The sequence below is a fragment of the Hydra vulgaris genome, chromosome 14, assembly GCF_038396675.1.
Source record: "Hydra vulgaris chromosome 14, alternate assembly HydraT2T_AEP".
Lineage (NCBI taxonomy): Eukaryota > Metazoa > Cnidaria > Hydrozoa > Anthoathecata > Hydridae > Hydra > Hydra vulgaris.
Window position 1 is genome coordinate 9,610,001 of NC_088933.1, and position 14,554 is coordinate 9,624,554.

Here is a 14,554-nt window from a genome sequence, read left to right on the forward strand (position 1 = left end):
GTAACATTTTCCTTTTGTTATTCTTGAGCACGCTTCACTAAGTTTCTGTAATTTGTTGTTTTAGTTAAGCAAATGTAAATGTAAATAAGTTATTAGAAGGTTTCTGAGTTTTCAAGTAATTTTTTTTTGAGTTTACAATAAAATTAACTTACTGTAATTAATTTTATTAAATCGATTGAAATTTTTATTTTTTTAGATTTATACAAGCTTTTGATTATTCTTTTCATCACCTTTTTTACTTAACGGTTTTAATAAAATATTTACTAAAAATTAAAAAATACATTGTTTCATGTCTTATATTAGTAAATAAATGTTTGAAAATTTATAAATTATTTTTCAAAAGTCTAACATTTGCCCTTAAAATAATTATTTAACTTTAAAATTTAAAACTAAAAAAAAATAATTTGGGGACCCATACTGGTATCAAAATTGACCTGAATACATCGCTGGATATACCGGGGTTTTTTTTGTATTAAATATGACAAACTAAAAATAAAAAAAGAGCTTTAAAGATTTTTGATAATAGCTTTTTTTTATATTGTTACCCAACATGACATATTTTTAAAAACTTTTTTATAATAATATTAGGGAACCGTTAAATGTTCAAGGGTCTTGTGGAACCCCTTAAAGTATTTTTTTATTCAAAAAATTTTCAAATCTTATTTTATTTTATTATATAGATGACTTTTAGTGGTAAAAGCAGACTTTAAAAAAAGAATCATTTATAGGGACCACTCTAATATATGTATGTATGTATACATATATATATGTATATGTATGTATGTGTGTATATATATGTATATATATATATATATATATATATATATACATATATATATATACATATATATATATATGTATATATATATGGACCACTCTAATATATGTATGTATGTATACATATATATATGTATATGTATGTATGTGTGTATATATATGTATATATATATATATATATATATATATATATATATATATATATATATATATATATATATACATATATATATATACATATATATATATATGTATATATATATGGACCACTCTAATATATGTATGTATATATACATATATATATGTATATGTATGTATGTGTGTATATATATGTATATATATATATATATATAAATATATATATATATATATGGCTGATAAGTACCAAAAATGGCATGAAACTTTAAGTACCATCAAAAAGTTGTTATTCAACTAATTGTATATATATATATATATATATATATATATATATATATATATATATATATATATATATATATATATATATATATATATTTATATATATATATATATATATATACATATATATATATATGTATATATATACATAAATGTATATATATAGAGAGAGATGTGTATATACAATAAAATAGCTTTCTACAATTATTAGGAGAAGATAACAAAATAGTTCAAGATCTTTTGATCACATTTGACATATTGGTCATCTTGATCTGTACTCTTTCATGTTTACTTTGTATTCGATCTCTTGCAAAATCTATGATGTTGGCGGAAGTATATTTTTATACTTGTAATTATGTTATACAACCATTTATAATATGCTGTACATGATGTGAATAAATTTAGTAATTATAGTAATAATGTTATTATTATTTAGTAATTATGCAATACAATTATTTATATTTAGTAATTATGCAATATAGCTAATAATATTTAATACTTATGCATTATAATTATTAATAGTTAGTAATTATGTTATATAATTATTAATTTTAGTGTTTATGCAATATAATTAATAATTTTTTTTTGTTACACTAAACATTAATAACAATATTGCATAATTAAATAATTATGCAATACTACTAATAATGTTTAGTAATTATGCAATTCTGGATGTGACTAGTTTTAGCTATTAGCATTTTAAACAAATGTTCAAACTAGAAATTTTTTTAGGCTGCTCAAAAGTACTTTGCTACTTACAAGAGTGAAAACCTCACCAAGTGGGATGTGCTAGAACTTATCAATAAGTGGTTTGCAGTTATTGTTATTAGCGATTTGCTTTCTATTATCGGCTCTGTCTATAAAATTCGTGTTGATGAAAGAGTGTGTATAATGGTTTTTTTTATTAATTTTGATTTAATAAATAAAATTATATGAATATATTTTTATAATTATATTTTAATTTATGTATAAATACATAAAAACAATAAAGTTTCAATTTTTATATTAATTCATCTGTATTCTATGTGTATTTATGATAACTTATGAGGTTTGCACATTGTTCCCACATGTATTGTTGAAACAGAAACATATTTTTGTTTATTTTTATTATTGTTATCTTTTCTTTTATTTAAAATTTTTGAACTAAATGAACAGAAAATTTTTAAACATAATCTAAAATATAAATCAGAGTTCATTGTCTGAAAAAACAATTTCTGGCTCAGAAACAGTTTTCCTGGTGTTAGCTTCATTATTTTATTCATCTTTCTTTTTTTCATTTTTTTCTTTTATTCTTTTTAATTAAATGTAAGAAGACCTTTCTGTCTTATCACAGAATACTTTGGAGAAGTTTGTAATGAAGAAGTTCAAGCCTTCTTCCTTGCCATGTCGCTTATTGGGCTAGAGCTGGTGTCAAACCAGAACCACTGTTGCTATGGCTGCATGCTCTTCTTAATACTCACTACTTTCATCACTTTACAAACTTTTTTTTTTCTATATATTTTAAAAACCCTTTTGCATTGTTGTGTAAGATGTCTCTCCTGCAGCATTGTTGTGTTGGACAATGACGCTTGTCTAAGTCCCATTCTTCTTATGCTGGTAAAACATACTTTTCTGCAGGTGTAACAGATTTGCCTATTCTTAATAAATGTTCTAATCTTTGAGTCAGCAAGGAGCATCTAAAGTCAGTTTAAACTAATTTTAACTTGGAAAAAATTCTTCCTAACTTAACTTTGCACATGGGGGTGGTTAGAAGTAATTCAATTACTACTGTTGCAACCTTCCAGTTCTTACACTGCTAAGAAGAAAATACTCTCAATGTGCAAAATATCTTGATGTTAATATAGAAAGATGCTTTCGAGCATACTCTAGTGAGTGCCATTGACTTAATACATCTGACATGTTTATGCTGGCAATTTTAAAGGTGTTTCAAAACAATATAGTAAATAAGTATTCTGATTCCAGAGTTATTAGTCCTTGGCCTCGGTCTTGTCTTAAGGCTAAAAATTAAGGTCTTAACCTTGGTCTTGGTCTTGAAACTGTTGGCCTTGGTCTTGGCTTTGGCCTTGATATATATATATATATATATATACATAAATATATATATATAAAACCTGAGGTTTTATATATATACATTTATGTATATACATATATATATATATATATATATATATATATATATATATATATATATATATATATATATATATAATATATATATATATATATATATATATTGTATTGCTATAGGATATTCGATTTTACAATATTTGCAGTGTGTTGCTTGGTCTTGGAGTGGTGCTTGTTTGGATTGGCATATTACGTTTTTTCACTTACTTGAAATCATTTAATGTAAGTTTTTAATGTTTTATATAAAAGTTTACTTAGTTCATTTATAGTCTTAAAAAGTTTCTATTGAACAACTGTTTTTTTAATATTGATTTTTAAAACTCAATAGTTTAACATTATCACAATTTGAAAATTTATTTTTATTTGTCTGATGATTTTCATATAAAAATTCATTATTTTATTCATCTTTCTTTTTTTCATTTTTTTCTTTTATTCTTTTTAATTAAATATTAAGGTGTTCCAAGAAGACCTTTCTGTCTTATCACAGAGTACTTTGGAGGAGTTTGTAATTAGTTAGTAAGAAGTTCAAGTCTTCAGATATTTTGAGGATATCTGAATTAGTAAAAGTTTTTATAGCATGAAGGGACAGATACAGTAAAGGGATGCAATTTGTTGAATAAGAAGCCAACCAAAAATGGGTTTTGGTTAATCGTAATAGAGACAATAGCTTGTTTAAGTATTGACCATTATAGTAATTTGTAGAAAAAAGAAAAAAAGGCAACTCTACAACAATGGGAGAGTGGCTCAAGCTTGGCAGATAAAGCAGGTCTAATTACATTTAAACTTTGTCTGAGAGTAAGAAGGTTGTTATTTATCAATATAGGAATGCCAACAATATTGCAATATTTTTTTGTAGTAAATAAATGAGTTTTATTGTCTAACAAAAATTGTGGATTTTAAGTCCAGAATTTAAATCTACAAGCCATTGCAAGACTTGGGCTGTTACAGAAAAGAGACCAGATAAAAAACGGGCTGTTTGTATAAAGTTGAGTTGTCAGCAAATAGAGCCACTTTAGATGTAAAATTTCCATGAAGATTGATATTGTAGATAAGAAACAATTCAGGAGCAAAGACAGAACCTTGTGGTACCTTTAAAGTTACTTGAAATAAACAAGAGTGTAGGCCTTCAAGAATAACTTTAATACTGCAGTTAGAAAGAAATAGTTTAATAATCTCTAAAAGACTTTTTATAAAGAAACTAATAACAGAGTGAAAACTAATTATAAGATAGTTTTTTGGATAGAGATTTGAAAGATTGAAACCACTTATTTAGCACTTTTTTAAAGTTTAGCGAAAATTAATTAGAATTCTGGAGAACACTTTTTTAAAACTCTGATGAAATCTTGTCTTGAGCACAAACTGTAGAAGTGTTTAATTGAGAATTAGCATTAGAAGCCATAGCGATTTTGATGTTTAACAATGGGTTAATCTGTTTAACTAGCAGGGAGATTGTGGCCATTAGATTCAAGAGTTAAATTAAAGTAAGGTTTCTTTGCAAAAAACTCTGCCTTATTCTGGGGAGAAGTACCCATGATTTAGAGATTAAATGTTAGACTTTAGTTATTGACACTGTTAAAAACTTACCAAAAGTCTCTATAACCTAATATATGGATACGAAACAAGATTTAGTAAACTGAGAATAACAGAGCTTAACATCAGACAGGACCTTTTTACATTGGATTCTTGGAATAATAAAATGACATTTGTTCTTAAGAGAGATTTTCTTGTAAAAAAGATGAAAAAAATGATTAATGTTTAATAAAGCAACTGCTGAAGATGGTGAAAAATGTGGAGTAGAATGAGGCTTGACTTAAAATTGAAGAGTAGAAGTAAAAGCTTCCAAACTTTTAGTCCAGAAGGAATAAAAGCTTTCATGATGCGCTTTATGCATACATATAATGGGTATAAACATATATGTTTGCTATTTATTTAGATGCTGGCAAACAGTATCCTTTTATATTTAGTATTTATATGGTGTAGTATTTCCCAAAACAAAAGATGATTAGATGGATGTGTGACTCTAACAAGACAAGAAAAGTAGGAATAATCTTAGACAGACTAGAAAAAAAGGTTGAACAACATTTTTTAGAGAAGATTAAAGTAATTTTGATTTTCATGATTTATCAGTTGGTATCAGTAGTGAGGTATCATTTTCAGGAGAAAATGTTAGTGGTAGAAATAAGAAAACTTGAGGAGAGAGCATTACATATTGTTTGAGCTTTTGTTAAGGTAGGTAGTTGCACCAAAAAAGTTAATTTAATCCAATACCAATAAATGTGTAATAAAATGAAAGAGAATGAAAAATGCTTTCCAACAACACCAAATTTATGATGCTGGCATTATTGGTTCAAAAGTTATTGAGATTTTTAGTTTGTTCGAAGTGCCTTGACATCCTATGGACTTTATATAGAGAAATAAAAAAAAGTGAAGCAATTTTCTTTCAAATGTAAATATTTCAGAAAGTATTATGAATACATTGACAAAAGTATATACCAAAATGAGCAGTTTCAAAAGAGGAATTTATTTGTACTAGTTGCAATGAAAAATGAAATGAAATAAAGAAATTGTTATCCATAAATTATGCAAATTACAAAAAAACGTTTGATGATTTTTTTTAAATAAATATGAATATTTCATAAGTTTTTAAGATTACATATAGGTAAAAAAAAACACATCAAAATGAACAGTTTCAAGAGATGAATTTGAACTTATAAGTAGCAAAAGAACATGAAATTTTTTTTCTTACTTAAACAATAACAGTTAACTAAATTTCAAAAAATAGTTTGCCAAGTATCATGTCAGCAATAATTGACTCAATAAACATGTCAAAATCCTCTGATGAGTCCTCGTCGAAACCCTAATAAGATGTAACATACACAGTTCTTTTGTCTTTTTGCCTTTCTGTTAGTATTCGTCCATAAAAAATTTTGTCCTGTCCATTGTCTAGTTCCCATTTATGACTAAACAAATGATTAGTCATACTTTGATTGCTTAACATTTTTTCAAGAAAAGGTTTCTGGTTTGGGGCAACTTTTATAAACATTTCATTACCAACAGAGGCATTATTTAGCAAGACTTTTTTAACATCTTGTTCCAGTTTCTGCCTGGATGCCTTGTTAGTCTTTTGAGATGCTTCAATCCGTCTTGTTTAATGTTATCGTCTATCCCTTTACTTTCAAGCACTCCTGCTTTTCGGATCTGTGATCCTCTAGTGATAGAAAATTGTATTAGGTTTCTTTGAATATCTGGTTTGGATTCAATCCACTGAAGAGTGTGATTCAGTTTTGCTTTAACTTGTGAATCTAGATATCCAATAGTGGCATTGGGGGCTTTTCTAAGTAGACAGTCTGTCATGCCAAGAGCACGTTCTGCATGCATATTGTTGGCAGGTGCTGATAGTGTGTCCTTCAATATTTTCTCATTAGGGTTAGATAGAGGCCCAGATTTATAATTGTGCAATTGTCTATGAATAACACACTCAATAGAACTCAGAAGAGTTGATGTTATTTTGTTGAGGAGCGTTATATCAGTTGTTTTCAGCAATGACTTGTGCACCTCGTCAAACACTAATTTTTGCCCAAAAATATCTAGATCTGTTGACAACAAATCATTGGAACTTTGTTTTATCTGGGTGATTCTTTGATGACAAATCTGGAACATGGGTACCTAAATTTAATGAAATGTAAAAATAAATGAAAAAGGTACACAATATTCTTAAGCTAAAATAATATTAAGCAAAAAAGATAGAAAGACAACAATTAAATGTGATCAATTTTACTAAAAATAAGTTTTAACTACTACTATTTAAAAAAAAAAAAAAAATACCAGTTCAAGATTAGATTTCTGCAATACATTACCATAAACTAGTTTCATCCACGGGCCTGTAATTACTTTTCCAATCAATCCTAGAGCTTGCAGCTGAAAGATGATGCCATCTTTACCAATGTCCCCAAAAAGAGCTTTACTCACAACATTTTTTTGTGTCTGAAAGTAAATATTTCAAAATGTTAACTTGATTTTCAATTATATTTTTGAAGCTCTATTAATAATTTGTAAAAATAAAACTCTTACTTCTGAAGAAATGACTTTGGCAGCTGTAGATGGAATATAGCAACTCCAGCCATGTGAAAAATTACATGTACCCTGTATTCAACATAGCGCAGAAAGGTTCCTGGAGCAACTCCATGTTCTCTCAAGAAAGACTTAAATGTTGCTGGTTCACCTTTGAAGCTATATCTAAAAATAGTTTTTAATTTGTTTTACTTTTAGGAATAAATAAATAAATAAATATATATATATATATATATATATATATATATATATATATATATATATAATATATATTATGTGTTATATTTTTTTATAGTACCATACATCATATTTGTTGTTTAAAAAGGTTAGCAAAACAAAGAATATATAAATTAGATATAGTTACCTAAGTTTTGAAAGGTTGTACAGAAAAGACACTACAGATCCTTCTTTTCCAGTGGCAGTTTTAATTTTCAGCTCTTTGTCTACATCAATGAGAGCTTTTTTAGACGCTGTAGCTATTCCGTCCAATTGATGCACATTGCAATAAAGTTCTTGAAGTTCAACATTAATATCCTGTTTTAGCAATTCAATAACACAATGATTCACAGGTGCCCTATCTGAAAGACAACTTTTAATCTTGGACAAAAAGATTTCTTTAACTGTTACTCTAGACATCTGTGTAAAATCTTTCAATGCTGTTTATATGTGTGTGACATAATCAAATGCTTTACTCCCTGGTAGTCTCATGGTAGAAATGGTAAGTGACTGCTTTTGTGGGTAAACACTTTCATGGAATTCGTTGAGATGTTTGTCCACCACTGTAGTGGCATCAAATGCCAAAGTCGCAACGTCACAAGTATGTAGGGCCTCTCCTGTCTGAATAAGAGATATCACTCCTAGCTCAACAGCCATTCTGGCAACATTTGATTTGTGCGGAACTGAAGACAGTTCTGTCCCAGTCAAAATCTGACATACATGGGTTAGAACATCACTTATATTTGTGATAGGTACTTGGCTAACTAAGGACCTGTAGACACATTTCCTCAATGCTGGACCATATGCTCGCCCTACCATGATTTCAACCACACTTTTGTCTTGTGGCTCTAAGATCAAACTTAAGAGATAATGGTTTTGTTCTGTGAGTTGACAACATTCCTTTTTTACTTTCACCAACTCCATTTTGAACTCAAGTTCAATGCTTTTAATGTGTTTATCTTTTTCTTTTGCTTCAGATCTGTTTTTTTCTAATAAGTTATTTAACTGAGTTCTTAGCTTACTGTTTGATATCTTCAGTTCTTAGCTTACTGTTTGATATCTTCAGCTTCCTTATTGAATTAATGTACTCTTTATGATCCAGAGATTTCAAAACTATCTGGTTGTCTTTAGCGTGAAAATACTTTTGTTTCCACATTGTCAATGAAGCAGATTTTCTATTTTCCTTCTGAGTCAAATTAGGATTTGTAAATTTTAGATTTTTATATATTTTTAGTTTATCTCTCAGAAATTGAACAGTTTCTCTAGAGTGGCAAAGAGATTGTTTTTTTGCAAAACATGACAGGCAACCTTTTCGGTTGCTGAAGCCTGTTGTACATGATATCTGCCGCAGCATGTTGAGTTTCATTTGCATCAGCAAAAGCTGTGTTGAGATCTAAGATTGTGTCAACTATTCCTGTATCAGTAGTATCTGCCATAAAGGCTGTATTAAGATCTATACTGGTCATTGCTTTAGTCGACTCATCCTCCTTTGGTTGATACCTGAAAGGCATATCATAATAATTAACTTTTTCAAACCAGTATCGATCAGGAACTTTTTTGAATTTTAAAAAACCATCTTCTGTTCTTTTAATGGCAGTCTTTAGCTTAACAACATCAGCTTTTGGCAAATATTCAGTTAAAATCTTTGTAGACTCTGCAAGAGTTTTTTTACTTTGATATTTTAGATATAAAATACACCCATTCTTAATAGGTATGTTGATAAGGGAAAAATTTTCTCCAATGAAACTCCATAAATACTTGTTTTTCTCATTTTGGGTTGTTTTTCTCATTTTGAATTTGTGGACCTAAAAACGGAAAAAAAAGAAAGAATTAGATCCATAATATAATAATATATATATAGTTACAGATTCTAGAGTCTAGAATAGATCAATCAACAATTAAAAGTTCTAAGACTATGTCACTACTGACTAAACTAGTCACTTAAGTTCACTGAATAAACTTATAAAGTAATAAAGTCTAAGTCACTAAGTCTAATTTTCCAATCTAGATCTAGAATAATCTACATTCTAGATCTAATAACTTACAATTATAATAAGTTCACATTTTAACAGATAGAAATAGATTTAGTTCTAGAGTAATCTAGAGTCTAGACTAGTATCATGGCTCCTTAGTTTTACTTTTTTTTTAAAAACGATCTCATTATCGATAATTGGTAGTCGGCCGACAATGGCAACATGTAGATTTGTGCTTAAAAATTTTATATTGTTGACTAAACTGATTGTAATACAATTTTAAACTAACATAGAAAAACGAATTTGCTAGGTGTATGGTTAAAAATTAGATATGTACGGTCAATAGATAAATTTTATTTAAAAAAACAAAACTTACCTTATTTCAAAGGGAAAAAACACCAAAATGGCTACGGATACACAAAAATAAAAATTTACTGATGCTTAGAGATCCTTCTTGTTGGTAAAATGAAACAAACAATGTGACTGAAAGTGGCTGATCTATCAAACAATGCTTGAAGCACTGACGTGCCAAAAAAGCATTTTGTAAAAACGGAACAGAAATTGGACGCAGATGTCGACGGTACTTCAGGATCCAATATAGCGGACTATGCAAGTTACTATGTTAAGGAAAGAAAATGCTCCAGATTGTTTATATTAGGATAAAATATATACAGCATAGAAGTAGTAGAAAAATATGGGTTCTAGCTTTTTTTTCAACCATATCCTTAACCATAATCTCATATCATATTTCAACCATATCATTAACCATAATCTCATATCATATTTCAACTATTACCCCAACCATAATCTCATAACTCATTTCATCCATTACCTCATCCATATTCTTATATCATATTTCAACCAATATACTATCCATATTCTCATAAGTCATTTCAACCATTATACCATCCATAATTTTTGAGCTAACAGTATAAAGAAAAATAATATAAAGAAAACAATTTCAAAATTATAAAATTAGTTTTTATTTGTTAACTTTACATTATAACTAGATCATGAAAATTTTGTAAATTCGAAGAATTTTTCAAGCTATAATTTCATAACTGAAATCTCATTGAGGTCCTAAGCATAAATGAAATCTACTTTGCATTAGTTCTCTGAACTTAGCTCAAGCTATAGCTCATTACTTATAGCCTAAGCGTAATAGTAAATTACTCCTATTAAATCAAACTTATCAATTCTTTATTGTCAACTCAAGAGTTGAATGTCTCAGGATTCATTCCTGAGTCATTCAACTCTTTACTAATGATTTGTTTTTGAGTTTACGAATAATTTTTTCAATCCTAAAAATATTTTGATCAGTTTTTTGTATTTCTTGTTCATAAAAAGTGCCTTGTATTTCTTCATTATTATTGTCAGTTATTTTATACATTGGTGGATCTGTGAACTTATTTTGAGACACTGTAAAAACTTCTTCAGTCCATATCGGTGTGTATCCTTTTTCAAATGTTCCTTTCTTTTTAGTTATCCTAACTCTATCACCAATTAAAAACTTTGGTCTTACAGACTCTGATCGTACACTTCCATTTAGATTTAATCAAACAATATTTTCATTCTTTTTATTGCTAGCTTCAACTGGTGTCATTTTAATTGAAGAATGCTTTGTGTTGTTGTATTTATTTACCATTTCATCTAAGATGTCAATATATTTTCTAGTAGAATTAGCTGAAAAGTACTTAAACATTTTATCTTTCATTGTTCTATTCCAACGTTCAACTACGCAACTTTTTTCTTCATTTTCAGTTGAATATAACTCAACACCTAGCGCTTTAACATGCTTATTATAAAATTCTAAGCCTTTATCTACCCATATTTCTTGACACTTTCTTTCTTTAGATCTATTGAAATTCGAAGAATTTGTAAAGGTTTTATTTAAAGCATTAGCAACATCAACTCCAGTTTTACTCTTTAATGGAACAATCCATCCATACTTCGAAAAAACATCAATCACCATTAATAAGTATTTTATACCATCATTGAATTTGGAAAAAGATTGCATGTCAACTAAATCAGCAGCCCATATCTCATGGATTCCATTTACAATAACTTTTCTTTTTCTGAAATGTTTTACAACTGGTCTATGAAGTTCATTTGCAAGTTTGTCTGTCCATTTCAGATCCATATGAATTACTTCTTTATCCTCTTCTTTTTTACTGATCGTTGGTAGTTTTTTTGATTAGTTTTAGTTTCAACACCTATCCCAAACTTTGCTGCAGATGATATAATAGGTTTTATAATACCTCGTTCAATTCTTTCTCGTATTGTTGGATTTTTTATAGAATCCATTTCTTTGATCATAATTTTATCAGCTAAATTTATTTTTGCGGTATCATTTAAGTATTTATAAGCAAGATCGTGATGGTGATGAAACCTTTATCTATAGGTTTGCTCCATTCTTTATATACGCCAGTAGAAGTTAATCGTTCATCTAAATTAGTACCAGGTCCTGCAAAGTTCATTCCAGGTAGATGCATTTCACCTGGAAACTTCGACCATGATAGTTTTATTTTACATGTTGCTGAATTAAACAAACTCTTTAAATCTCCTTTTTTTTTGACGATACAAATTGAGTTTTTAATTTTCCACAAATAGCGCAAGTTCCACGTTGCATATTTCTATTGTTTTTACTCAAAACATTTTGCAAGTTTAGTGTATTTGTTTTGTTTCTACATTTAACACAGTATATTTTCATATATAAAAAATTAAAATCTTGTATATAAAAATGGACATTGAATGTTTGTCATTAAATGAAAATGAAATTTATTAAAAAACTAATTTATTATTTAATTTACTTTTGAAACCTGGTTGGTTAGATTATGATAGTTTACAAGTTTTTGGAAAGTCTCTTTTTCAACTAGATTACAAATTATTAAAAAGATCTTTTGAAGAAAAACTACCAAAAGAAGTTATTCTTAATCTATTTAGGTTTTACAATGAAATACAAAAATCAAATGCAAATCCAGATTTTGTAATTGAAGAAGTTTCAAAAAATTTGAAAGATAAAGCAGATATGGAGTGTAAGTTTTTTGAAACAGATGAAGATGTACCAAATCCTGAGGATCTTGATATTAACAAGAATAATTTGATGATATTTGATGATCTGCAGTTAACAAAGGAAAATAAGTGTGAAAAATATTATAAAAGAGGAAGACATAGTAATGTAGATTGTTTCTATCTTGCACAAAATTATTTTAGGTTACCAAGGCAAACTATACGAGAAAATTCAAATTTCATATGTTTATTTTCTCAAGATTCAAAGAGTTTAAATCACATTTATTATGATCATGTTTCAAGTGATATGACAAAAGATGAGTTTAAAAGTTTTTGTAATAAAGCTTGGTCTCTCTATAACAATGAGATAAATCTATAACAACAAAACCTCATGGATTTGTGGTTATAGATTTATCTTCTAAAAAAGATAATGGAAAATATAGAAGTGGATTAGTTAATTTTTATTTTCCATCTAAAGTTTAAAATAATTTTTTTGTATATAAAAAATGTATATAATATTGAATGATAAAAATAGTCATATAAAAGAGAAGTTTGCTCCTATTATACAACTAAGTGAAGATAAAGATTATGAAATGGCGTTAGTTGGTCTTGATACATTCTACAGTTTTCCAAATGTTGATTCTTCCATTAACAATTTTAGATATAGTTCAGATGATTGAGCAGCTTGGATAGATATAAATATTCTAGAAGGTAGTTATGAGATTGATGATACAAATAAGTATATTGTGGAAAAAATTACTGAAAATAGTAAAACTATTAATGGAGTTGAAACTAGTATTATATTTTCAGCAGATAATAACACATTGAAGCTGGTTATAAAGTTGAGTTTACAACTATAAATTCATTTAGATTTATTCTTGGTTTTAAGAGTCAAGTATATTCAACAGAATCTCATGAATCAGATAATATAGTAAACATTTTAAGTATTAATAGTATAAGAGTAACAAATGATATAATAGCATCATCCTATGTAAATGGAACAACAGAAAATGTTATATATTCATTTTTCCCAAGTGTTGGTCCTAGATATAAAATTATTCAAGAACCATTAAACTTAATTTACTTACCAATAACACTAAAAAAAATTTCAAAGATGGAGACTAAATTGGTTGATCAAGATGGAAATCTGATAAATTTACGAGGAGAAAAATTAGTTATTAGATTTCATATAAGAGAAAAAAAATAATCTATTTTTTTATAATGCATATAAAAACAAAATGAGTAAATATACTAATATTAAAGTAAATCTTTCACAAAACCAAATAGAAAAAATTAAAAATGCAATTGAATGTGGTATTGGAGCTAGTATTAAGTTATCACATTCAGATTTAAATGGTGAGCATGTATTAGCTGTAACAACAACACAATTGAATAAAATTACAAAAGCATATGACAATGGTACAAGTGTATCAATTATTTTAAGTAAAACTCAACTGTTGCACAATTCTAAAATAGAGGGTGGATTTATTGGTGCACTTTTACCGTTTCTTGGTACTTTAGCATCAAGAGTTATACCATCACTTGCAACAGGACTGCTTTTAGGAGTAGGCTCAGCAGCTGGATCAACTTTGATTAATAAAATTGCTAGAAATGGTATTGTGTACATGAAAAAGAATGGACAAGGAGTTAAATTAGCATGTGCAGGATCTGGTTTATATTTGAGACCATGGAGTAAAGGAAGTTCTGTAGGCGATGGATTGTACTTACGTAGTGGAAATGGTTATACATCAACAGGACCAGGTTTATTATTAGGACCAAATTCTCCATTTGCTAATATTCCTTTTTTGAATATGATTTTGTAAAAATTCAATAAAAAATATATATAATAAAATGTCAAATAGCATCCCAGTGCATAAATTGATAAACAAATATAAACAACCTGAGCTATCCCCTATAGTTTTTAAACCACAGAAAGATTTAGAACATCCTCTAGTATTGAT

General features: G+C 27.7%; 1 protein-coding gene across 1 annotated transcript in view; it reads left to right on the forward strand.

Annotated features, from left to right (window-relative positions):
• LOC100208356 (mucolipin-3) overlaps nt 1–14,554 on the forward strand; it is a 54,678-nt gene that overhangs the window by 25,000 nt on the left and 15,124 nt on the right. Inside the window, exons 7-9 of the mRNA XM_065818213.1 lie at nt 1,409–1,530; nt 1,930–2,079; nt 3,445–3,546. Of these exons, the coding sequence (XP_065674285.1) occupies nt 1,409–1,530; nt 1,930–2,079; nt 3,445–3,546 (374 nt within the window). The remainder of the gene's footprint in view (nt 1–1,408; nt 1,531–1,929; nt 2,080–3,444; nt 3,547–14,554) is intronic.